At 41.5% G+C, this 27,574-nt stretch overlaps 1 protein-coding gene across 4 annotated transcripts in view; it reads right to left on the bottom strand.

The window, feature by feature from the left end:
• The window catches only part of SESTD1 (SEC14 and spectrin domain containing 1), a 107,002-nt gene that overhangs the window by 53,972 nt on the left and 25,456 nt on the right, over positions 1 to 27,574 (bottom strand). For all 4 annotated transcript variants that reach the window (XM_075530366.1, XM_075530365.1, XM_075530367.1 and 1 more), the window contains exon 2: positions 2,737 to 2,816. In XM_075530366.1, the coding sequence (XP_075386481.1) occupies positions 2,737 to 2,791 (55 nt within the window). In that variant the 5' untranslated portion in view covers positions 2,792 to 2,816. The remainder of the gene's footprint in view (positions 1 to 2,736; positions 2,817 to 27,574) is intronic.

Below are 27,574 nucleotides of genomic sequence, written 5' to 3'. Positions count from 1 at the left end.
GTTCACAACTGACCCCCAGGGGTACTTCAACTTTTCTTCCTTGTGCCATAATTTAGTCCGAAGGGACCTTGATTGCCTGTCTCTTTCACAAAACATCACACTGGTAAATTATATGGATGGCATTAAGCTCACTGGATCCACTAAGGAGAATGTATCACAGACTCTAGATTTATTGGTACAATATCTGCGTGCCAATGGTTGGGAAATCAACCCAATGGAGATTCAGGTACCCTCCACCTCAGTAAAATTTCTAGGAGTTAAGTGGTGTGTGTAATGTCGCGACATTCCTACTAACGTGAAGAATCAGCTATTGTATCTGACCTCCCAACAACTAAATAGGAGACACAACACCTAGTGGGCCTCTTTGGATTTTGAGGCAAATATCCCTAATTCAGGTATTCTCCTTTGACCTATTTATCAAGTGACATGAAAGGCCTCCAACTCTGAGTGGGGCACAGAACAAGAAAAGGCTCTGTAACAGGTTCAGGCTGCCGTACAAGCTGCTTTGCCACTGGGACCACAAGATCCAGCTGACGCAATGGTGCTAGAGGTGTCAGTCAGAGACAGCGATGCAGCGAGGAGTCTTTGACAGGTACAGACCCGTGGGAGTGGGTCCTAGAGAAACAAATCATGGAGATGGAGAGTGGATGCCTGTTTGGCCTGTGCCTCAGGGCGGTTCTTCTTTGGCTAGCCAGAGGTCAGATATGGCCATGCAGTTTACAGGGTTGTTTTCTGGAAAGAATATGGGACATTAAAATTTTGACTATTTGTTTGGCTGTTGTCTTTGGTCATTCCTGTGTGATAACAGTGTTGCGGCTATGTGGAAGAATGTCTGCTCTTTAGGATATGCAAGTGGAAGGAAGTACAGGCATCCAGATGGAGCAACACTGATGGATCCAAAGCCCTGAGCGGGAGGAGCCACATGGAGACCCACACTAGCGCTGAGTTGCTTCCACCGCCACTGGATCTACAAGACGTTCCACCCACTAGCCAGTGATCTTCCTGAATTCAGCGTCATTGCATGTGTTGTGTGAGTCTGGAAAGGAATTTATAGACTGGTATCAGACATATGAGCTAATATTGGACTTATGGACTTGATCTGGACTGGGCTGGGATGTTTTCTTAATATACAATTATTCGTTATATAAAGTTCTTTCTTATACACAAGTGTCTATGAATTTGTTTCTCTACTCAACCCAACGAACACCCTGGAAAAGCCCCCAAAATCCAACTCTGGCAAAATACTAGTCAGCTCCATTTACCCAATTTTCCCTTGAGTGCAGACTCTCAGGGGACTGGGTTCTGCAAATTGCTGCAGTGTCCCACAGAACTCACGAGCATTTGGGGGATGGTTTACGTGGAGGTGGGTGTAATTCAGTCAAGTCTGAAGCCAGACTGGTGATGAGATCACACCCCATGCTTCTCAGTGGGCTCATTTTACACTCAGCAGGATGGCATCAAGCAATCTTGTTCACAATTACTCACAGGTGAATCCTTTTGGTTCCTGCCCTCACCTCTTACCAAACCCACACAAGGAAAGGTCGCATGGTGGCCTGGCATTACATGGTACAAACAAATACAAGAATCTATTCTCCGCCAGTGGGCTTTATCCTATTTATGCACCTATGACCTGGGCTCACTGGCCAGATGTTTCCAATAGCCATTGGCCTGCTACTACTCTTAATCCACCAGGCTTTTCCCCCAGAAAAAGCACTCTTCCTCTTCTTGGCTGCAGTAGATTCTCTGTTAAGTAATAGTAACTAAGATAATCATTAAACAAACTCGCTGCCACCGAGTCAATGCTGACTCATAGTGACCCCCCCCCCTTTGGGTTCCCCAGGACCGTTAACTGTTCACAGCTCCCGAGGAGCTGCTGGTGATTTTGAACTGGTAAATACGTGAGTGGCACCCGGACACCTAACCACTACACCCCAGGGCTCCATAGCCATTAAACAAAGAGTGTGGCCCATTTGGGGGCCGTGGCCACAGGAGGAGGACATCCAAATTATATCACTCCGAAGGGATCACGGCTGGAAGAGCTACATTAATCAACTGTGGTTCACTTTTTATCGAATACTCTATTGGGAAAGCAGGCCTATTCACAAACACAGTGTTTTAAATATGACACTGATGGCATAAATACAAAGACAGTCTGACAAGACCGGAGGAGGATAAGAAAAAGCAAGTGACCATAGGTAAGTATGGGCAGATGACCTGTTCTCAAGCATGTGGAGATGTAGGCTACCCTCGAAGTGCACAGCTCTGCTTTCTAGTAAGAGACCTCAAAAGTATTTGAGATTCTTATTTGCTGATTATTGGACTAACAACTGAAGGTAAATTCAGGCTGATGGAATCCACTCCAAACTGAAAAAAGAAAGTACTGGTACTGGATAGTTCATAACTCCTCTAGTAAAATGAAACTTTCTCAAAAGAAGAAACAAGGGAGTCCCAGGGGAGGCCCATCCAGAATTAGTTTATTCTAAAGCTTACCTCCATTTCAGGAACAAGTATTTATATGTGAGTTAGCAATCACGCTTGTCCTAAAGAACAAAAAACGCCCTGCCACGTGCCAGTGGTGATACTTAGTTTTCACTTTCTGGTTAAGAGAGGTCTCAAAAATACCTTTTCCACTCACTTAAACACTTTCTATAACCTCCTAGAAAACGAAAATGCATTAAAGAAGAAAAAAATTAAACAAGAAAAACTGTTTTTTTAAGAAACGAAAGGAAGTCATACCTGAAAGAAAGGCTAGTTTTTTCTTCAGAATGGGTAAGATGACAGAGGCCTCCATGTCACTCCAGTCAATGTCCTCACTTCTGGAAAGAGAAAGTTAAATGTAAACTCGAAGATAACAATTGTTACACTCTACAAAATACACACTGAAACCTGGGGTTTCCAACCTTGGGACTGCTGACATTTGAGCATTTTTGTACGGAGCTGGGCTGTGCACTGCAGGATGAATGCTCTAACAGTACCCCTGCTTCTTCTCCAACTATTAAAATTGTCTCCCTCTCGACCAGACTTCAAACCAGTGCTCCAAGACGTGAATGCAACATGCCGGCGTGGAGCAGGGAACCAGTGGAGAGGTCTGAGGGGCTGGCTCCAATCCCAACTTCTACGTGGACACCTGCCCCTCCCCCCAGAAGAATTTATTTCAGAGGACAGCACTGAATCTGCAGCTCCGGGAGAGGGACATATCTGACTGGAGCACACGGAAGCAGATGAAGGGGGAGGAGGAGAGAATGGAGCACATCCTGACCCCCCAGGCCTTGAGGACAACGTTCCCGCTCAGAGCAGCCAGTTCACAGAGAGGCCCACTTGGCTGGCCCCACTATGAGACACAATGTTCAATGGCCCATAGCCCTACAGGGGGAAAACTGGAGACAGTGTGGGAATTGTGCCCCATGTAATCCTGCCACATAAAGGCAAAACACTTAAGGGTGTGCAACAGAACAGCAAGGGAATGGAGCGGCGAGGTCCCCAGGGAATGTCCAAGGTGGACTTTGGGGCCAGGACTAGGTGCTCCAACAGACTGGACTGGAAAATGCTGCTAACGGTCACAGTCTTTGAACTAACTACAAGTTTTTCTTTCTTGTTGTGTTTTGTTTTTGTCATTGGGTTTGTTGTTGTGGTTGTTTTGTTGTATATTGTTGCTGGGTTGTGCTCTGTCTTGTTTTTGTGCATGTGATTATCTCCGCAGGTCTGCCTAAATAAGACAGGCTGGATGAACAATCCGGAGGAGAAAACAACTGGACTGACAGTTCCAGGGGGACATGGGAGAGGGGAAACTGGGGGGAAAGGAAGTGGTGGTAACAAACCCAGGGACAAGGGAACAACAAGTGATCCAAATCGGTGGTGAGGAGGCTGTAGGAGGCCTGGTAGGACATGATTAAGGGTAATGTAACCAAGAGGCATTACTGAAACCCAAATGAAGACTGAGCATGATAATGGGACAAAAGGAAAGTCAAAGGAAATAGAGGAAAGAGCTGGGAACAAAGGGCATTTATAGAGGTCTAAATAAAGGTATGTACATATGTAAATATATTTATATATGAGGATAGGGAAATAGATCTATGTCCCTATATTTATAGGTTTAGTATTAAAGTACCAGAAGGACATTGGGCCTCCACTCAAATACTCCCTCAATGCAAGAATACTTTCTTCTATTAAATTGGCATTCTATGATGATGCTCACCTTCCCGACACAGTCACTGAAGACAAAATGGGTACATAAGCAAATCTGGGGAAGAAAGCTGATGGTGCTGGGCTATCCAAAGATATTGCATCTGGGGTCCTAAAGGCTTGAGGGTAAACAAGCGGCCATCTAGCTCAGAAGCAACAAAGCCCACATGGAAGGAGCACACCAGCCTGCATGATCACGAGGTGCTGAAGGGATCAGTTATCAGGCATCATCAGAACAAAAACTCATATCATTGTTAATGAGGTGGGGGAGTGCGGAGTGGAGACCCAAAACCCATTTGTAGGCCACTGGACATCAATCCCCTTACATAAGAGTCTTGGAAAGGAGACGAGCCAGTCAGGGTGCGATGTAGCAATGATGAAAACATATAACTTTCCTCTAGTTCCTAAATGCTTCCTCCCCAGCCCCACCCCCCACCCCCACTATCATGATCCCTTACAAATCTGGTTAGACCAGAGGATGTACACTGGTACAGATAGGAACTGGAAACACAGGGAATCCAGGGCGGATTATCCCTTCAGGACCAGTGGTATGAGTGGTGATACTAGGAGAGTGGAGGGAAGGCGAGGTGGAAAGGGGGAACCAATTACAAGGATTTGCATATAACCTCCTCCCTGGGGGGGCGGACAACAGAAAAATGGGTGAAGGGAGATGTCAGACAGTGCAAGATATGAAAAAATAATAATTTATAATTTATTAAGGGCTCATGAGGGAGGGGGGTGTGAGGAGGGAGGGGAAAAAATGAGGAGCTGATGCCAGGGGCTTAAGTGGAGAGCAAATGTTTTGAGAATGATGAGGGCAATGAATGTACAAATGTGCTGTGCACAATTGATGTGTGTATGGATTGTGATAAGTCGTATGAGACCCTAATAAAACGATTAAAAAATTGTCTCCTCCTCTTCACATTTCAAGAAAGAAAAAATAAAAACCCACCTGTCACTGCAATCCCAATTCAGAAAAAGCATCATTCTTTAAATCAGTGGTTCTCAACCTTCCTAATGCCGCAACCCTTTAATACAGCTCATGTTGTAGTGACCCCCCCAAACAGAAATTATTTTGGTTGCTACTTCGTAACTATAATTTTGCTACTGTTATGAATCGTAATGTAAATATCTGATATGCAGGGTGTATTTTCATTGTTACAAACAACATAATTAATGTATAGTGATTAAAGCATTAATTAAAGCATTTACCTAGTAATTGTAATTCATGAAGTGTTTTACCTCCAATACTGCTGCTTAGAACACTGCAGCTGCCTTTAACAGAGTAGCTGCTTTCTACACAGCAGCTGCTTTCTACACAGTAGTTGCTCTCTACGTGTGTGACTGGTCCACATAAGTACATTATGGCACCGACCCTGTCACATACACCTGTATTTGTAGAGGGTGTATGTGATGGGGTTGGCACATGTCATCACGCTGGGTGCTTGTATGTGGCTGTATCTGCATGTGGGTGGACCTGCCTGGAGACAGAGGAGTAGTGCCTTGGTTCCTACAACCATCGGAAATATGTGTTTTCCAATGGTCTTAGGCAATCCCTGTGAAAGGGTCGTTCGACCCCCAGAAGGGGTAGTGACCCACAGGTTGGGAACCGCTGCTTTAAAGAAATGGGAAAATTAATCAACAACACTACAGGGAGAGAAGAGATCCTGGACAAGCAAAGAAGCATGACTAAAGACCAATGTAAGAAAACTCACACTCTCAGACTCAAACCTAGGACAGAGCCAAGTACTTAAGCAGCCTGGTACAGGTACGCACAGAGACCAACTCAATAGAATTGAGAATCCCAAAATAAATCCATCCATTTATGTACAGTGGGTCTTCGACAAAGGGCCAAAAATCCTTAAATGGAAAAAGTCTCTTTAACAAATGGTGCTGGCAAAATTGGCTATCCATTTGCAGCAAAATGAAATAGGACCCATGCCTCGTACCATACACAAAAACAAAACCCCAAGATGTATTCAAGACCTACATGTAAGTTAAAAGGAAAAGCACCATTAGAGGGAAAACCATAAATAATGTAGTGGCCCTACTGGCATAAAAAGTGGCACCAAAAAGTTCATGGGAAAAATTTTTGTGTGTGTGAAGCCTCCTTATATGTGCTGTAAGTCCTGGTGGCACAGTGGTTACATGTTGAGCTGTGATCCGCAAAGTCAGCAGTTCAAAACCACCAGCTACCAGACAGACTGCGCTTTCTTCTTTCATAATGAGTTACAGTCTCAGAAACCCACTACGCAGTTCTACCCTGTCTTACGGGGTCACTCAAGAGTTATTACCAACCAATGGCAGTGAGTTTGGGCTTTTGGTTTTATATACCTTCAGATGTAAGAACCTCAGCATGAATAGATACATGCAATTCAATGTTCACTGCATCACTATTCACAATAACAAAAAGATGGAAATGGAAATACCCTAAGTACCATCTGTGGAAGAATGAATAAACAATGTACAATACAATATGCATATAAAGAAAAGTAAAAGATGAAGATGTAAAACACTTTTTAATTTGGATAAACCTGGAGGATATTATGCTGAGTGAAATTAGTCAACTACAAAGGATAAATATTAATGAAATTACTATTTTTAAAGGCCAAGAAAAAGTTTTCACACAAAATGAAATATTCCTTGATTGTTGTCAGGGGTGGGAGAGAAAAAAAGACACATATAAGCCTGGGTAAAAGGTAGGGCAATAAATAATAAGTTTTTAGCAAAAAAATTATGGAGGTAGGAGAAGATATGAAAGGATGGGAAGAGTTTGAGGCAACGGAGATAAATACCGTCATACACACAATCCTGCACTTATGGTATCTGCAAGTAGATGCACAGACAGACATGCATGCAGGCTGAACAAGTATGGGAGAGAAAGGAGGAGTACACCCACAGATATATGTAAGTTTGAAAGAGGATATTTCTACATGTGATTTACCGTATCTACGTTACAAATATATCCAAGAACATGGCGGAGTCCACAGAGGGCAAGCTTTTAGACATAACCACTAGGGAAGGGGGTGGTAAGCCTAGGAGCACAGGACCAGTCTCTGAGGACAACAAGGTCCATTGGGGTAACCAGTCCACAAAGACAACATTCTACATCCTACTTTGGTGAGTACTGCCTAGGGCATTAAAAGCTCATGAGCAGTCATCTGGGAGATTAGTCCAGAGGAATGACGAAGGAAGAACATGGAAGATGCATAACAGGCCACACAACCCTGAGACCAGAACTGCAGGGTGCCCAGCTACCACTACCAAGTGCTCTGAAAGGAATCACGGTAGAAGGTCCACGATAGCGTGGAAGGAAAATGTGGAACACAACTCAAAATCATAAAGAAGACCAGGCTTACTGATTAGATAGAGACTGGTGGAACCCCTGAGCCTACTAGCCTTTTGTCGCACTGTGGATATGAAACTAAACTCACTCCCATGCTCAATCTTCAGCCAAACAACAGGGGAACAATGCATCTAAAGGGGCAGCTCTAACCCAAGGGAGGAACATGCACTCCTGGGAATAATCACCCACTTGAGAGCAAAATGGCAGCATCTACACCAAGACCAAATTCACATGGATTAGGAAAAGTGGAAGAGTGGAAACACAGGAAGCTGGTCTGCTCTGTAAACCTTCACAACATTGACAATAGAACGTGTATGTATGTTTTTTAAATCTGAGTAGCCTAGATCATGTTTTTGAACCAAGTTGTTAGTTCATGGCTCTCAGTAAAATTTCCCAGAGCCCACTCAGCCTCAGCCAAGAGTAATGGCTACATGCAAAAGCACACTATCTACACACCAAGGGCTCCAGAAAACGCCGTTTTCCTTCAGCGGGGATTTTGAAAAGGCTGCCATTCCAAAACTTGGTCAGCCTAATATACTACCAAAATAGGATTTAAAGAAAAGCCAAACCTTTAAAATCAAAGTTTCAGTTATGAGTCTCTTATAATTAATTTCTCCATCCCTTTTTCTCTCCTCATCCTCGGTTTCCTCTCACACCCACACACCATCACATTATAGTGACAGTTTCCTGGGAGCACCAACTAATTTCATTTTGTGCCAATATATTCTGGTGAACCATTTTTCAGGCAGAGCAAAACCTGGGTCTCTATATGCATGTATATTACTCACTCTGCAAATATTTACCATGGACCTATCCCATTATATCAGAGATTGTGCTGCCAGCTGAAAACTCAAAACATAGTTCCGACCTACCAGCCGCATCCTCCCCCCGCCCACCACAAAAAGTGGTTAAAAAGTAGCCTTAATACAGGCCAGATAATGGCTAACTAATTGCCTCATATGCATGTGAAAGCTGGACACTGACTAAGGATGACAAAAGAATAAACCAATCTGTCATGGAAGAAGTATAGCTAAAAGGCTCCTTAGAAACAGGGATGGCGAAGTTTCATCTCATGTCTTTTGAACATGATATCGGGAGAGAGCAGTCCCAGGAGAAAGGCATCATGTTTGGTAAAGCAGAAGGGCAGTGAAAAAGAAGAAGGTCCTTGACAAGATGGGTTGCCACAGTGGCAGCAACAATGGATTCAAACACAGAATAATTGTGGAGAATGGTGCAGGACTGGTCTGCGTCTCATCCTGTTGTACATAGGGTTAACAATGGCTAGCTAGGCAAGGCTAGTTCAACAAGTATATTATTCTACAGGTTTGTGTATTAAAGGGAAAAAAGTAATAGGAACTAGAAAGGGAAAACTGATACTTTACATATTTAATCTGAAAGCACTATTGTTCATGCTTCAAGATCAATAGTCTAACTTGACAAGTGGTTGTCCAGCCAAGCTGTTCATATAAGGACTTAGCTCAATCTTATCTTGAGTCCCTTCTGTCACCTGCTTGCAAAGGACCTGGTGTGAAAGCTTTATGATAATAATCATAGTGATCAATATAATTAACATCTGCTAAGTGTTTACTAGAATTCATGCACAGTACCAAATGGTTTATCTGTATTAGCCTATTTAATCTTTACAGCATTTCTATCAGCTAAGTACTACTGAAATGGTAAAAGATTTACCCTAATGGTATTCAAAATACTAAAAATATAACAAAATTTAAGATGTTGTTAAAACTTCAAAACGCAACATCCCCACCCTTGCAGTGTAAATTCCTTCTAAACTTAATCTGCAGGGGCGTCCTGATTCAAGAAGGTGAACAAGGCACAAGAAGCTTGCAGGAAGGGTGGTCTAACAGCCACTGGGGAAATGTAGGTATAATTTCCTAATGATCACTACAAAGCCTGCCTTGTTAGAGGATCAATTGTAGCTCGTACTATTTTAAAAACCCGCTAATCTCTTTCTGTGATCATTGTAAAATAACTTGTTTCTTGTACATTAATTTACAGGTCAGGACTGAACTCTGAAAAAGGCTCAGAAAAGAAACCTGTTTTCCTTCTCCAAACACTTGTCGCAGTAAACTTAGAACTTCTTGACTCAACCTGGCCTTTGTTTTCAGTTACTATTGTGACAGGCTTCCCAGACTCCTCGAAGCTGGCAACACTACTATTAATCCCACAATCCAAATAAATGCATCCCTTCTTCTCTGGTCTTCTTTATTCACCATCCAGCTTTCACAGGTACAGGAGGCAATTAAAACTACCATGGGCTCTGTCTTGCACATCTAAATGCCATCTTGATTCTTTTTAAGGAGCTGTCGTTGTCGTTGATTCCCAACGCGACTACATCATTTGATTTCTGACTGCTGCTTCCATGGGCGTTGATTACGGACTTGAGTAAAAGGACGTCCTTGACAGCTTCGGTCGTCTCTCCATTTACCACTGTTCCCTGGTCCAGTTGTGAGCATCCCTGCTTTATGTTGAGGGGTCATCCACATGGGAAGTTGTCACCTTGACCTCCATCAAGAATTGCTTCAAGTCTTTCATGCTTTCAACAAGTGAGGTTGTGGTTGTTAGACTTCGCCCATTCCTCCTGCCATGTTCTTTTTATTTTAAATCATTTTATTGGGGGCTCGAACAATTCTTATCACAATCCATACATATATCCATTGTGTCAAGCGCATATGTACATTTGTTGCCATCATCATTCTCAAAACATTTGCCTTCTACTTGAGCTCTTACTATCTGCTGCTCATTTCCCCCCTCCCTCCCCACTCCCCCCACCTTGTGAACCCTTCATCATTCATAAATTATTATTATTTTTTCATATGTTACACTGTCCGACATCTCCCCTCCCCCACCCTCTTCTCTGCTGTCCATCCCCCAGGGAGGAGGCTATACGTAGATTCGTGCAATCAGTTTCCCCTTTCTACCCCACATTCCCTCCACCCTCCAGGCATCGCCACTCTCACCACTGGTCCTGGAGGAGTTATCTGTCCTGGATTCCCTGTATTTCCAGTTCCTATCTATACCAATGTACATCCTCTGGTCTAGCCAGATTTGCAAGGTAGAACTGGGATCATGATAGTAGGTGAGAGGAAGCATTTAAGAACTAGAGGAAAGTTATGTTTCACTGTTGCTACCCTTGACCGACTGGCTCATCTCTTCTGTAAGGGGTGTCCAGTTAGCTACCTGCCACGTTCCTAATCTTATAACCCAGTTTCTTGGATTATGAACCCAGTATACATACTGAATGAGTACAGTCAAAGTACACAACCCTGGTGCCTACCTTTCCTCACTGGAAATCACCCGGAATCCCACTGTCCAATTAAAACAACTGCCTCCTAGTTTATATACAAGTTCTGCGTGACCGAAATTAAGTGTTGTTATGAATGTTTTCATAAAAGAGGCTATTCACCCTAAATATTTCTGAGTGAATTACATTCCCAATCAAGGAATTAAGCTAACAGTGAAACTATATATGGTATGAGCTAATAATAATTTTTAATTGAATATTGAAAACCCACAAAGTTTGCCAAGGAAAGCAGGCTAAGAAATGGAAGAATTGAATTTACAACATAGTAAACAAAGAAAAACCAAGTAACAAGTACACACCACTGCACATGTATTTCATATATAGCCACTTAAGACATGACCTATTTTAAGTCCGTTTATTAATTACAAAGGAAGCAGAAAGCCAGAGTTCACAGCAGAATAGACACCTTGGAGATTGGTGCACAGGAAAGACAACGTGCAACCAGAACTCCACTTACCTTCAAACAAAAACAGTAAGGCTATTCAAGAAAAGTTCACTAATCTCTAGGTGCAAAATAAATGCTACTTTAAAAAGTCTTCTACAGTTAGGGGTGATGATTCTGAGAACCAGAAATAAAAGGAAACTAGGTTCTGATGGTATTTGTATCCATCTCCCAGTTTCCATCATCTTTTCAAAGATACTGGAGAGCATTCTGAAAGAAAATAAAGTGATCACGCTGGCATGGAGTCTCTCCCAGAGCAGCGACAAGCCCTATTCTCTTCGTATTTATTCACTCATTCATTCACTTAGTCAAGAAATCTTCAGTAACACATACTAGGTTAAGAATAAGTTCTGAACATATTTACCACTTGAAAAGTGTCTGACAAATTAATGGGTAAATGAGTAAGTAGATGGTAACACACAGTCAAGTGAAAGACTTAGACCTAGGATTTATACAAGAGGAGAACCACCTGAATGCCAACACGTTAAAGAGCCATCAGAGGACTCTCAGGGGCGAGTTTTTCTTACAAAGCAACTCCTCACAGCATCTCTACTCAAACCTCCCCCACAGAGCAGGAAGTTACACAAATTGCTGAGTACTGGACAAAGGCTGACTGCTGACCACAGTTAAAGGACATCACTGGGTGCTACAGATGGGCAGCCATTAGAGGGCAGCAGAGGATATCTTGAGCAGCAAGCAAGGAGCATGCAGGTCTTTTAATCAAGACTGGGCAAATTACATTTCATAAAAGATTGTAATTGATGAGATGAATAGGTGCACTGGAACTCCTCTCTCAATAAGTATAAATCAACACTTTATTTGGAAAACTCAGTTAGGTTCTGCAAAGCTCATTTTTTAACAACCAGTGAAAACCCATTAGGATAGCCTGAGGCTAACTAAATCATTTCTAATAAGTCTACACTGTGTAGACACATAAAGAAAATGAACAAAATCAGAATGTAGGCTTCTTAGCCTTATATTTCCACAAGAAATATTATAGCTGTCCTTAAGTTCGGGTTTAAAATGTCTTCAACTGTTGTCAGCAGGGACAGATTGGCGCACACACAGGCACTCACAGTCTTAAGCCCTGGTGGTGCTGTTGCCTAAGCGATGGACTGCTAAGCACACACGTGGCAAACCCACTAGCTGCTCCTTATAAGAAAGATGAGGCTGTCCCCAGGTTGACAAAGCCTTGGGAAGCCTACACAGGTATGCAGGAGGTGGCTTCAATCTATGGCAGTGGGTTATCCTAACAGGGTTCATCACTCCACACATCACTGTATAACACTAGCCAGAAAGGAGTAAACTTACTCAACTCTAGGATCATACACAAGAGCAGCAGAGTACAACCTAAAATTTACATAATTTGCGCTTTTGCAGATACCCATATAAGACTATTAATCTGGTTTTACATCAAGGTTGACAGTTCTAAATGAAAGAGCAATCCCTGAGATTTCAATGAAAATGGCACAAAGTGACTTTCACTACACTGAATATCTATCCAAAAGTACAACTCCCCTAAATTAAACTGAAAGCTACCTATTGCCAGGTCATACCATTTTATAGTACAGACCAAGGCCAAGTTTATTCAGTGGGGGAGGAGAGGGAAACAGGAGAAGAGATTTTGATATTTCAATTTCTATGAAAATATTGACAACCTACCTTGAAAGACAATAATTCTGCTTTACAGAGTTTAGTAGGACAGAAAAATACTTGTACTGTTCAAGTGTCAAAAATTCTTATTGATTAGAAGTCCAATTTAAGAACTGTGACATGAGCAACTACCCCTAGAAGCCTGCCTTTTTCTCTGAAGGAGCCACTGACACCGATATGCAAAAGTCAGTCAAAAAGCATGGCTGTTGGGGTTCCAGTTCACATGTGCGTGGGCTGATTCAAAATAAAACATGCCCCCTGCGATCAGTGGATGACCTCGGACGGTTCTCGTTTTTCATAAAAGTAATACATTTGTCTTAGTCTGCTGAGGGTGTCCCCCCACAAAAAAAGAAAAGGCTCAATCTAAACAGTGGCTTCCAGGGGGATCTAGTGAGACAGTTCACAGTTGAATTCAGGGCAGAAGTCAGCTCTGACAGCGAGGGTAACATTTTGTGGGGTGGGGGGGTTGATAAGCAAATGGGTAATCTTGACAGACTTTCTCAAAGGACACAGGATGATCATGAGGGCTTAATTAGGAAGAAGTGTAAAGAAAATTAAAAGCTAAGAAGAAAAGGCCCTTTTTAGATTCAGTCAAACCATTACCCCCAATGTACAGAGTACAAATTTCCTTAACTGTACAAATTTCCCAAATCTTTGGCTCTTGTCTGTTAAATTTATTTCTTCCGTGGTTCAGATGCTACTTCACCAATCCAGGAGCAGCGAGAGGTAAAAGAACACTACTTTAGAGACTTGAATCATGCTGGTGGCACTTGGGATGATAAAGACATCCCCGACATCGCCAGATGTGGAGTGCCCCAGGGCTAACATTTCCTTACCGATTGTCAGGACTCTGAGATGAGTCTCTACCTGCCATCAGGGCTCCTCCAGCACCTGTGGCTTGTACTGAGCTCCAGAAACCTGGACTGCACACTAGGTTCTGCAGGGAAGCATTGTGTCCAGAGTTTCCCTGGCTCAGTGACCACATAGCCCTCCATTACCACAGTAACTTGACAAATTTCATCATCTACTCTCCATACTCCAACTCTTCATCACCTGCTGTAGGTGCATCCTTCTTTCTTCAACTCAGAATTTCACTGGGCCTTCATCAGAACAAGCATTCTTTCTCTATCCTCAGCAAAAACAAGCATGCCTTTTTATGAGCTGATATTCAATATTCAACTAAATCCAATATTCACAATTCTTAAGACACCAATGGATCTGAAGAGATTCCGATTATAAGATGCCAAATTCCAAAACATTGGAATACAAATGTATTCTTAGCATTCAGTTGCTTGTGTGTAGGATACCACATACAAGGGAAATTCACTCATTACCACTGAGTTGATGTTGACTCACAGCAAGCCTATAGGGCAGGGTAGAATTGTGCCTTTGAGTGTCTGAAATTCTGCTCACAGCAGAAAAAGCCCCATCTTTCTCCCTCGGAGCAGTTGGTAGTTTTGAACTGCTGACTTTGTAGACTACAGCCCAACAGGTAACCACTATGCCACAAGGGCTCCTCTCACATACAAGGAGGCTTCAAAAAGTTCAATGAAAGCGGGGGTAGTTAAAAGATAATAACATCTTTCCATTAACGTTTTGAAGCCTCTTTCTATATATGAGTATCAATGCTCAAATAATATAAAATATTTATAACAAATTCAGATTTCATCACCACTCGGTGAGTTTGCTTACATAATTAAGAAGAAAAAAAATGTCCCTTTGACAATCAAAAAAATGGAAACCATTATGTTATTAGCAAGGCAGAGAGAGAGAAGAACACATGAAAGAATTACTTTCCATTACCAGTCTGACTCCCCACACAATGGTCATGAAGGGACCATAACAGAAAAACCAAGGGAGCAAAATCACTAGGTCCCTGAGAAATCCCAAAAATAGATTTCAGACTCAGGAGGAAGTACTTGGCACCTCGCCTGACCTAGTTGGGGGACATTCACAAAGGACAGTGGATAGACCTGGAACTAGATATAGGTTTTTCCTTTTTCTTTTAATCATATGTTTATATAAGACAGACAGGATAAACAACTCCTTAGCAAAAGCAACAGGTCTGATGGCTAGTGGATGTGGGAGGGGGGTGACCAACAAATTTAGGGCCAAGGGAACATTAAGGCATCAAAAATCGACAGAGTAGGGTGAAGGAGGCCTTCTGGTGTTTGATCAATTGTAATGTAGCTGAAAGGAATTACTGAGAGCAGAATGAAGGGTCATCATGAATACCATTGGGGCCGGAGGAAAGTAAAAGGAAGTAAGAGGAAAGAACTAGTAGGCAAAAGCTATATAGAGAGGTATAAAGATAGACATGTATGTATGTAAACATATTAATATATAAAGATGGGGGTATTGGACTATGCATATATATTTATATGGTACAGCAGATAGACTTTGGGCCTATACTGAAGTCTTCCCTCCACACAAGAACAGTGTGTTCTAATAACCTGGCATTTTGCGATACTTAACTTCCCAACACAATCTCTGAAGACAAAATGAAGACATAAGCAAATGTGAAGAAGGTTGATGGTGCCCAGCTATTAAAAGATATAGCATCTGGGATCTTAAAGGCTTACAGTGAAACAAACAGCCAACTACCATAGCAGGGAAGCAACAAAGTCCACACCAGCCTGTGTGATCATGAGATGTCAACAGGATTGGGTATCAGAAGATCAAAAACAAACAATCATACTGTTGTGAAGGAGAGGAATCAGAGTGGAGACCCAAAGCCCATCTGTTGATCATTGGAAAATCCCTCACATAAGGAACACATGGAAGGGATGACTAATACAGGATGCAGTGTAGCCTAACCAAACACACAACATTCTTCTATTTCTTTAACGTTTCCTCCCTCCCACTATCTTGGTCCCAGTTCAACCTCATAAATGCTGCTAAACCGGTGTATGTACATTGGTACAGATAAGAGCTTCCGACACACAGAACCAAGATACATAAACCCCTCAGAAACAGTAATGAGAGTAACAATTCCACGAGAGTATAGGACGGGGGAAGGGGCTGAGAGGAATGATGGATGTATAAACCCCCCTCAAGTGGGACGAATAACAGAACTGTGGGCGAAGAGATACATAGGGCAGTGTTAAGGTAAGGAATATATATATGGATAATTTATCAAGGGTTCACGAGGTAGTAGGGTGGAGGAGGGAGGGTATAAAGAGGAGTTGATATCAAAGGGCTCAAGTAGAAAGAAAATGTTTTGAAAATGAAGATGGCAATATCCATACAAGTCCGCTTGATGTAAATGATATATGGATTGTTATAGTATATGTAAGAGCCCCCCCCCAAAATGATCAATTAAAAACAAACTATTGTTTATGATAAAACTACAAATAGAATACAGAATATACTGGAAAAGCTGCAATATATAAGACGGCATTCCTCTATCACAAGAAACAAACGTTAAGACTCATATGGGAAACATCTTATTTATAGAATGATTGCTTCTTTTATGCCTCAGAAGGAACTGTCAGGAATATTGGTTACCCAAGCAATGTCCTCCCAATGAAGACCTCTCTCTAGCACGGGATTCTACTCCAAACAGCAGTTTCCTTTTCACTGAAAGGCAGTCTTGTACTGAACCAAGGGGCTGGCAAGTCCTTTCATCTTTCATGAAAATGATTGGTTCTAGAATAAAGATGAAATGAGCTAATGTATGTACAGGATTGAGTTATTTCCAAGATGGCAGGCACTTAGTAGATGCCATCTATTACTACCTATCACCATCAAGTCTATTGTAACCCAGTGACCCTACAGAGCAGAGCCTAGCATTTCTGAAGACTATGAATCTTTAAGTAGCAGGATGTCTCATCTTACTCCTGCAGAGCAGAGCAGAGAAGCTGGTAGGTTAAAACTGCCAGCGTAGAGGCAGCAGCCCAATGGTTACTTACAGCATCACCCGGGGTTTCATCTATTCTTTGTCGCTAACACATTTCTTCCTCTAATGCACAGGTTCCCAAACTTACTTGACCTACAACCCCTTTTCAGGAAAAAAATAAAAATTATTCGGCATCCCCTTGGTAATTAAAAACTTTTGTACCATAACCCCATAATCCAGGATAAAGTGCATTGTTCCAGGGCCCTCCAAGTGATGGAATCGCCCACTTTGGGTAACACTGCCGTGCCTGCTAACCAAAAGGTCAGTGGTTCTACTCCACCAGCTGCTCCATGGGAGAAAGATGAGGCCGTCTGCTTCCATGAATCGTAAAGGCTTGGAAACCCTATGGAGCAGTCCTATTCTGTCCTATAGGGTCACTGTGTAAGTTGGAAACTACTCAAGTGCAGTAAGGTTATTTCTGTTTGTTTGTTTGCTTAGTTCTAGTAATTACTGGTTTAATACCACTGACTGAGCTCACAGCCAAAATATTCCCACTAAGATCAAAAGCTTGAGGTAACAGATGGAAATGCTAGCAATCTCTTTACCAACACTTAACATACACACTGGCATCATCGAGCTTCCCAAAATATTTTATTTCATCCTCATAACCACCAGAAACAATTCAATTAATATCCTCATTTTTCTGAGGCAAAACAAAAACAGTAAGACCCAAAAGTGTAGCTCCCTAATTTGACCATGTCACAAAGAAGCAACAGATACAGATGCCATAGATTTGGAGCTCCCAAGGACATCCGGGTACCTTTTACCTTTATAGATAGAGAAGCAGATCTGAAGATACAGATTTAGTCTCTTTAAGTTCTCAGAGCAAAAGACATGACATAAAACTCAGGATCCTAAAACCTCGTCTGTTGCTTTTCTCTACTACAGTTGGCTTTTAGGATGCTCTACCATCAAATAAAAATTTAAAACAAATGAAAAGAGCAGGCATTGTCGTATACATGCTAATAATTTCAGAAAATAATAAACAATTTCCACATACAAAAACATATACATTAATGTTTAAAGCAGCACTATTCCTAGCAGATAGAAATAAAATAATTTGTCTAAATTTCCACCCAGTGCTGAAGGGATACACAAAACTTCATGGAATACTACTGGATAACAAAAAAGGAGTCAAGTAGTGACTCATGCTACTGCATGGATGAGCCCTCAAAACACCACACAATGCGAATGAGGACCATCACACAAGACCTTGCACTGTGTGATCCCACTTACATGAAATGTCAGCATACTCACATCTATAACACTGAAAGGGTATTTTTTAATGACCACCTAAGTTGAGGAGTTGAGGAGGGGTGATTGCTAATGGGTCTGAGTTTTCTTTTCTGGGTGATAGAAACATTGTACAAAATCATATTGCAATAACAAGTGTACAATTTTGTTAGCATACTATAAACCACTGCATTGTGCATCAAAACCAGATAAATTTGTGGTAGGTAAAACTGAACCAGTAAAGATGTGAAAAAAATAATATAATAACAGAATTGCCAGTTTTATAAAATCAGAAAAATCTGGATGAAAACGATGTGTATTTTAGGCATGAGAAAACTAAATCTAAAAATATGTCAGCAACATGTTTTAAAAGTCTGTAAAATGAACTGCACATGCTGAACAATTTAGCCCCCTTACTTCTACTATAATTAGAACATACTGCTATGAAAACTTCAGCTACAAAGACAAAGAAATATTTGTCAACATTGTACATTGCAGATGGAGTAAAAAAAAAGGATTAAACCAATTACATGAAGGGGAAAAAAAGAAAAGTAAAATTGTCCACCAGTATCTGCAGGGGATTGGTTCAAGATCATGCCTGTGGATGGATACCAGCATCCAAGAACTCAGTATTAGATAGCATTAAATAGCATAGCTTGTATTTGCATGTAATGTGTGTACATCCTCCCATACACTTTAGATCCATCTATAGATTTATAACAGAGAATATAATGTACATGCTGTGTGAATAGCACTTTGTTCTCTGTTAGGTTTTGAAGGATTACTTAATTGCAATCCTCAATGCCAAGCAGATACAGAGGGCTAATTACACAAGGAGCAATAGTATTGCTCTCACTTTTATGTGCCTCCAAACAAAAAAACAAACTCACTGCCATCGCAATGATTACAATTCATAATGACCCTATGGGTTTCTGAGACTATAACTGTGGAAATAGAAAGCCTCATCTTTCTCTCACAGAGAGGATGGTAGTTTCAAACTACTGACCTTTCAGTTGGCAGCCCAACACATCACCAGGGTCCCTTTAAGCAGAAATAAGTTGGTAGAGAAGGAAACTAAAATTAGCTTTTGTTATAAGAATGAAAAATACAAGTCCTAGCTCTTAGAGTATCTCAAAGGTTTTCTACCAACATGCATCAAGAGTTGTCTAAGATGATAGGTTTCTTCTTTTCTGGTATTATATATTTAAAATCACATCAAGATTGCTCTTGAGAAATATATAAAGTGTCCCTCTAAATGAAATAATACTAAGATGTTTCTGTATTCCCTAAGGCAGAGGTTGAGAGAGTTACTGAATGAAAATCACTTTCACACATCACCTACTCTAAGAGGAGCTCAAATCAATAATCTGGTTATTTTCTTATACCTCCAAATAAATATAAAATAATGATGAAGATTATTGAGCACATGCTATGAATGAATCACGAAACCCTCCCCATGTATTACTTCATTTACAAACCTATGACGTTGGAGCTATGACTGTCTCCATGTAACAGCTGAAAAACCTGACAGCGACATGTAGAGGGTCACCCTGTCCAAGCAGCAAAGCTGGCATTTAACCCCAAGATTGAGTCTAAGGCCTTAAGTTATATTACTTCTCATGTTCTTATTTGATTAATGATATAACTTTGATTGTAACATGACTAGTAAAGGTATTTATTGTTGTCAGTCAGTTCTGGGGTCAATTCCAACTAAAACCAGACTCACTGCCATTTCTGACTTGTGGGAGCGCTGGTGGCAGAGTGGTTTATGCACGGGGTTCCTAAACACGAGTTTACTGATTTGAAGCCACCAACCAATCCTTGCAATAAAGATAAGGTTTTCTACTCTCATAAAGAGTCTCACAAACCCACAAGGGCAGTTCTACCCTGTTCTATAGTGTCACCGTGTATTCTAAAACTAGGGGAACAATTTGATCAATTTGAGCCACCTCTTATACAGCATTGATATCTGTAACCATTTGCGACACAGGGGTTAAGCACTGGGCCGCTAACACAAAGGTTAGAAGTTTGAATTGACCAACTACTCCATAGGAGAAAGATTTCGCAGTAGGCTTATATAAAGATTAACAGGCTTGGTGTGGAGCAGTGAGATTGCTTGCAACTCCCACACAATGAAAATAAGGTGTCTCAAAAACTCTGCTATTAAGTCTATTCGAACTTTTTGCAACCCTATAGGATTGAACTTCCCTTTCTGAGATTTCTGAGGCTGAAAATCTTTACGGATGCAGAAAGCCTCATCTTTCTCCCAAAGAGTGGCTCCTGGGTTCAAACTGCTGATCTTGTAGTTACCAGCCCAACACATAACCAACCCACTCTGCCAGCAGAGCTCCTTCATATAAGGCATGGAGGACTCTGGGATTGATCAATTTTGCCACTCCTTTGGGAAAAGAGTCTCATCTTAGAAGCAGCAACACAGAGAATGCAGGGGTCATGCAGAAAGAAGTCACCAGTGAACTGCATGAAAGGCCTGTCTGAAGTGGCAGAGGCACCAGAGGCCTTAACACTGAGACCACGAGGCACAAGACCGCGAGGCAGAGTGGTAAGTAAGCTTCCTGGTCCACAGAACTGGCACCAGAAGCCAAGGGACCACACAGCTGAGAGGCTTAGGCCCAGAAAAGCATGGCTGCGGAGAGGCACCATGAACCTTAATCTTTTCAGATGCTGACTCAAGGTTTAACTCGCTAATTTCCCTAATAAACTCCTTAATTGCATTATCTACAAGTTTTTCATGGCCAATGCGATTGAATTATCAGACCCAGAGCACAGTGGCATGGGAGAAATGGTTTCTGTCAGAAGAGGGTCAACATGGATGAGGGTGGAAGCATGGCTGGCAAGGCCTTGCCCTGTGGCAGTCCTGCCTTAGGCTCCTGTCAAGTTAGAGTATCCATTTCCCTTTTGAGGCTAGAGGAAGCCAGGCAGGACATGGTCGCCATGTCATTTCTTCACTGGGAAACACTACGGGACATTTCCCTCTGTGGAAGGTCACAATGAGGAAGAATCCACCCTTTGGTAAGGGCTCGGTTTTAGTGTTGTGTTCTTTTAGGAACCTCATAAAGCTGTCTAGGCTGAAGAAGTGGAGAGTACTAAACAAAAGGGAGCGGCTGGAATCTCCCAGCGGCTCTTAAGGCAATCTGCTTCCTGAAAGATGACCAGCCTTAGAAACCACATGGCACATTTTCCTCTGTCCTACAGGGGCACTATGAGTCAGAATCAACCTCATGGAAGTGGGTGAGTAAACATCTTAACATTTCTTAAGCAGAATTGCTCAGTTTTAAAAAGATACAATCATAGTATATTTGAAGGGTCCTTTCTACCTCTTAGTGGCATACACTTTTAATATTAACAAATAAAACTATACCCAGAATTTGCTTTAATAATGGGGAGAGAACATATGAAGGAATTCAAAAACATCATGGGGAAATTTACTACCTTTTAATTCCATTTTTTCCACAGAGTATTCAAACCCTTTGTACAGGAGACAGAAGGGGCCGCCTGTCGATAATTATTGACAGGGGATGATGAGTACCGAATGGTTTGATTTTCCTTCTGCTTTAGTTTGTCTGAAAATGTCCACGATAAACTTTAAAAGAATATGCGGTTAAATATGCCAATGTTGTATAAGAGGGAGCTATAAGCCTCTTGAAAGCTTTTACATTTAACAATATTTTATTTCAGAACCTCAAGAGAAGGCAGGAGCTATATATTATATGAGGGGCTTCAAACAGTTCAATGATTATTCCATTTTTCTAAAATTTTGAATCCCTATTATGCACTCGTAAGATATACTCATATGCACCCTGACACAGTAAAGCTCTTTGTGGAGAAAGAGCTGAGTGATTGGTTCCTATTAGAGATTGCTGTGGAGGGAGGAGGCAGATTCTGTAAGCATCCTAACAGAAGATCACGGAGGAGCAGGCGAGCAGACAGAGCCCCAGCTTCTGCCTCTGTACTGGCTTGGGAGACTTTTGTTCCCGGTCTCTTGAGGGCTTCCTCCTTTTCTGACTGTAGTCATTTTCTCAGCAGTCTCTCTCTCTCGTCTGTCATAGTACACTTTTTGTCTGGTGATTAAATTACCAAAAAAAATGGGACCAGAGTTTATGTGTGGCTGGTTATGGTTGGTCAAACAAATGGAAAGAGGTGTTAGGTGAAGAAACACTAAGTGTCGTATTACCTGACTCAGAAAGAAACACTCAAAGTGCTAAAGAGGAATTGAGCCTAACACACCGAAGAGCGTATGTTCTAAATTTAATGTCAATTTACTTTCTCTGTACCACTATGAGAAGAATCAGCTAGATGACGGTAGGTTTGGTTTGCTTTGTAAAAACAGTCAAGGGAGCCCTGGGGGTGCAGTGGCCTAAATGTCCACTACGAATCAAAAAGCGGCGGTTCAAACCCACTCTCTGCTTCCAGGGAGAACACCGAGGCAGCCAGCTTCCATAAAGATTGCAGCCCTGGACGCCCTGTGGGTAGTTCTATGATGTCCTGCAGGGGAGTTCTGAGTCGGAATCGACCTTCTGGCAAAAGGGTTCAGAGATAGTCAATAAGTCAATAAAGTTATTTCTGAAGTCTAAAGCAGGCGCTGACTCAGCTGTTTGAAGAGGTAGGGGTGTGTGTGTGTGTGTGTGTGTGTGTGTGTGTGTGTGTGTGTGTGTGTGTGTGTGTGTGTGTGTGTGTGTGTGTGTGTGTTTGTCTCGGAAAATTCTAACACATGACCAAAGCACAATAAATATCTGTTCAATAAACTCCCTTCCAAAGAAATTGCCAAATTTCTCATTTCATTGGCACTGAGCAGAACCACTAACAAGCGGGAGGAAAAGGGGGAAAAACAGGCTCAAATAGTTTTATACTTGACGAAGCTCCATGAATAGAGCATGTGTTTACTTTGCACAGAATATTAAATTACATAGTTCAGGGACCTGGCCCATTAGGACTACAAATGAAGATTTGTGTATTATAAACCCTTCTTCACGCAGAGCCAATTTAACTCTTGGCATTTAAAAATGGTTTGTTTGACTTTTCTACCTCTGCAGAGTTTCCATTACATTTCAACACTTGGGAAAAAAATCACTAGTTAATATGAACGCTTTCCATTTCCTGAAATTATGCCCTCACTGTTATTTTAACATTCACTGTCTCTTCTCCACCCTACCTCATCCGTTCACTTTGAAATCTATAAATACTTTACAGCTTCAAGTTCTTTCTTTTTAGAGTATATAGATGGTTTCTGACTCTGGCACCAATTTCTCACTGGGCAGCGGTTCTCAACCTGTGGATTGCGACCCCTTTGGGGGTCGAATGACCTTTCACAGGGTGGCCCGATTCATAACAGTAGCAAAATTATAGTTATGAAGTAGCAACAAAAATAATTTTATGGTAGGGGGGTCACCACAACATGAGGAACTGTATTAAAGGGTCACAGCATTAGGAAAGGTGAGAACCACTGATCTATAGAATTCACAAAAGAACTCCAAATTGACCCCAAAAATGCACGTGTATATGCGGATAATCAAGAAAAAGTCTTCTGGTGGAAAGCACTTCTAATAAATGTACAGGGCTGGGCAAGAATGCTCATTTGTGCCTCTCATCACTACTCGTCTGAGTGAGAGTGGCACAGCTATTGCAAAAAATACTGTATTTTATAGAACTACCAACATACTAAAAAAAAAAAAAAACCTAGAGGAGAAACTAAGAACTAAAGGAGAAACTAAAGTTTGTTTATAGAGTGTTTCAAGTGCAAAGGGTCTTAAGGGGCCAGAACAAAGCACAGAGCTTAAGTAGGAGGCACAAAGGCCAAGCTGCACATGGAGCCTCTCGATGTCAGGTTTCTGTCCTCCTGGAAAGAGCAGGGCCAGCAGGGGCGTGAATAAAACCAGAGCTTTGCTGACCTGCAATCACAGCCAGTCTGTCCTCTTACTAGCCTTAGGATCTTAAGAAAGCTGCATTACCTCTCAGTTGGTTCTGTTCCTGTGAAAAGGGCCACTTTCAGTCCCTTCAGGGTGAGATGCCAGAATGTTCTCATTCAATCCTCTTTTTAGCTTAAGCTCATTCACATTGGTTTCAGTGCTTACAAGTAAAGAGTCAAAATTTATGACCGGCCTTCTCGAACTGCTTCCCACAAGCCCTCTACCTTGACATTTATCAGCCAATGAGGTCATAATCTACTGACGTTCACCCTGTAGAGGTAATAGGGTCATTTCACATTTTGCCAGGCATACTCTGTAATATAACAGAAATCAAAGACGGGGGTGGTGGTGGTGGTGGTGGTGGTGGTGGTGGTGGTGGTGTGTGTGATGGTTCGAGGTAGGAAGGAGTTCGGTGTGTGTGTGTGTGTTCGAGGTAGGAAGAAGTTCGTTTTAATATTTGTGAAGGCAGTGGTAGAAAGACACTGCAATGACTTTGCCTTGTGATATATACAGAGCTGTGGCTGGAATAGGCCTGGCCATGCTAAAGGGAAAGGTTATAGTTCCAAGGTCGCACTACATCAGGGAAGTCTCACCTTGAACGCTAGCGCACATCCACCAGCAAACAACACTGAAAGTGTGACAGGCTATGAATGATACCTAGTTGGGCTCAGTAAGGGAAAAATATACCACCTGAAAATATGTTTCAGCACCCATATCATAGACTTTCCAAAACTAAACAGGCTAACTAGGAACATAAAACCACACAATCAACACAATGGCGAACAAACTACTGACTATGTTAAGTAGACCTATTTCCAAGAAGCCCTCTTGTCATAATGATAAAGTGTCTGTCAGGCTACAGTCCGCATGGTCCATAATGCAAAGCCACCATCAACTGCATGAGAGAAAGACTGGACCTTCAACTCGTAAACAGTTAACAGTCTAGAAACCCACAGGGGGGTCTGTATGAGTCAGCACTGACTCCAGGACAGTGAGTTTGGTTTAGGTTTGAGAACTATTTCCAATTTTATTATTTTTTTCCCCTCAAACTTTCCCCCTAATCCATTACAGAAAGCAACTGGTGGATGAACAAGAAGAAAAAATGCAAAGACAAAGTGGGGACAGCCTAAGACTAAACTAAAATTATACACAGAACAGGAGAGCTGACCCAAAATACTAAAGAAGATCAGTAGGAGAGAGGAAAGGGACTGATGAGCACACAGGTCTCAAGGAAGTGGGAGAAGACAAGTAACACTTCAAAGAGAAGAGGATACAAAGAAAGGAAGACATACATATATAAACACACGAAACTAGAAGGTGACAGATAAGGCACTAAATGGGAAATATAAGATCCTGTAAAAACAGAAATGTATTTATTATATTTAAATTGGGAGATGCACAATTATTTTACTCCCGTGAGAAAGAAATGCAGAAGCACAAACTACAGACATGAAAGCAGGAGACAACGCACAGTATAAGAATGAACAATATATAAACAATATATAATTGATCATGGATTCATGAGAGGGAAAGGGGGAGGAGAAAAAAGAGGAGCTTATGCCATGAGCTCAAGTAGAAAATTTTTTGAAAATGATGAGAGCAACTTATATACAAATATGTCTGATACAATTGATGTATGGAATGTTATAAGACCTGTAAGCGTCCAATAAAATGATTTAAATAAATAAATGAAGCCATTAAAAAAAGAAATCAGGGAACCGATTACAAGGATCCACATGTGACCTCCTCCCTGGGAGATGGACGGCAGAGAAGGGGGGGAAGGGAGACTCCGGATAGGGCAAGATATGACAAAATAACAATGTATAAATTTCTAAGGGCACATGAGGGAGGGGGGAGCGGGGAGGGAGGAGGAAAAAAGGAGGACTTGATGCAAAGGGCTTAAGTGGAGAGCAAATGCTTTGAAAATGATTAGGGCAAAGAATGTATGGATGTGCTTTATACAATCGATGTATGTATATGTATGGATTGTGATAAGAGTTGTATGAGCCCCTAATAAAATGTTAAAAAAATAAATTAAAAAATATATATATTAAAAAAAGAAATTAGAATAATGAAGCTGATAAATGAACTTTCAACAACAAAAAAGTAGACACATTAATAAATACCTCAAACTGAATGCATCTCTTTAAACAAACATCAGGAACATGAAAAAATACTTCAGGTAAAAAATACAAAACTTAGAAACAGCATGGACGAAATCAAGGAGAAATGAGAGAAGAAAAACCTGAACTCAGGAAAGAAGCAAAAGATAAAAAGCACATCATAACTGAAGTCTGAAATATAAGCATTCAAGAAGAGACACACTAAAAGGTGCAGGAAAAGAGTCAAAGAATGAAAACGAGATCAATGAAAAACAGGGACAGGAAATAAAATTATGTGCAACTGGAATTCCTAAAGAAAGAAACAAACAAACACTACAAGAGGAAGGAAAAACAATCACTGAACGAGAACCAACTTTTCAAAACTAAAAGACCGGATACTGCATACTAAATAAACCTGCAGGCAGCAGAAAAAACTAAACTGCAATAAGCAACTCTGACACATATCTAGGTAAGACTATTTGATTTTAAAAGAATCCCTCAGGAACTCTAAGCAAAAGGATCAAATAACCTACTCAGATTAAAAAAAAATTAAAACTGGCACTAGGTTTTTCAAAAACAACGCCAGTCTGTCAACACGGACAGCAAGTCTGAACCAGATAATTCAGTCCTTGTAATACAGTGGTTCTCAGTCTTCCCAACGTCTCGCCCCTTTCATACAGTTCCTCATGTTATGGTGACCCCCCAACCGTAAAATTATGTTTGTTGCTACTTCGTCACTGTAATTTTACTAATGTTATGAATTGGGCGACCCCTATGAAAGGGTCATTTGACCCCCCCAAAGGGGTCGTGACCCACAGGTTGAGAACCACTGCTCTAATAGGAAGTCTACATAAAAAAATGACAAACATACAAGAACTTAGCTGTGCAAAGTGTTACATTGAGCATGCCTTTCTGTATAGTTCTGACCTTTGGACCCTTACTAATGTTTCACATACTCAAAAATAATAAGATCAAAACCACGATGAGAGGGAAAATCTCCACACTCAGAAACCAATGTCTCTAAATGGTATTCAAATGAGCAATGTAACTACACTAAAGGAAGGGGGCGCAGGGGGGGTGAGAAGCTTAGACCTAACCAAGTAACTTTTCCAAACAGTAATTTTACTAAATAGTCTTTGGCTATAAACACAAAAGAATTAGAACTACCATTGAATGGTAGTTCAGTCCACTAAATGGACTTCTTTTCACAATATATTCTCTCACTGCCATCAAGTTGATGCTGCCTGACAGTGACCCTGTGGGACAGAGAGGACTGCCCCGTGAGTTTCCCAGACTCTAACTGTTAACAGGAGGAGAAGGCCCATCTTTCTCCCTCTGAGTGGTTAGTGGTTTCAAATAGCTGACCTTGAAGTTACCAGCTCAACTTGTCACCAGTGTGCCCCAAGGGCTTGTGTTGTGCAAAGAAGCCTTCTCTGAGGAGCGGCAGGGAGGTTCCTGTCAAAGAAGGCCAT

This window comes from Tenrec ecaudatus, chromosome 13 (assembly GCF_050624435.1).
Source record: "Tenrec ecaudatus isolate mTenEca1 chromosome 13, mTenEca1.hap1, whole genome shotgun sequence".
NCBI classification, from domain to species: domain Eukaryota; kingdom Metazoa; phylum Chordata; class Mammalia; order Afrosoricida; family Tenrecidae; genus Tenrec; species Tenrec ecaudatus.
Note: the sequence above shows the minus strand (reverse complement) of the source record. Positions and strands in the feature narration are given on the sequence as shown.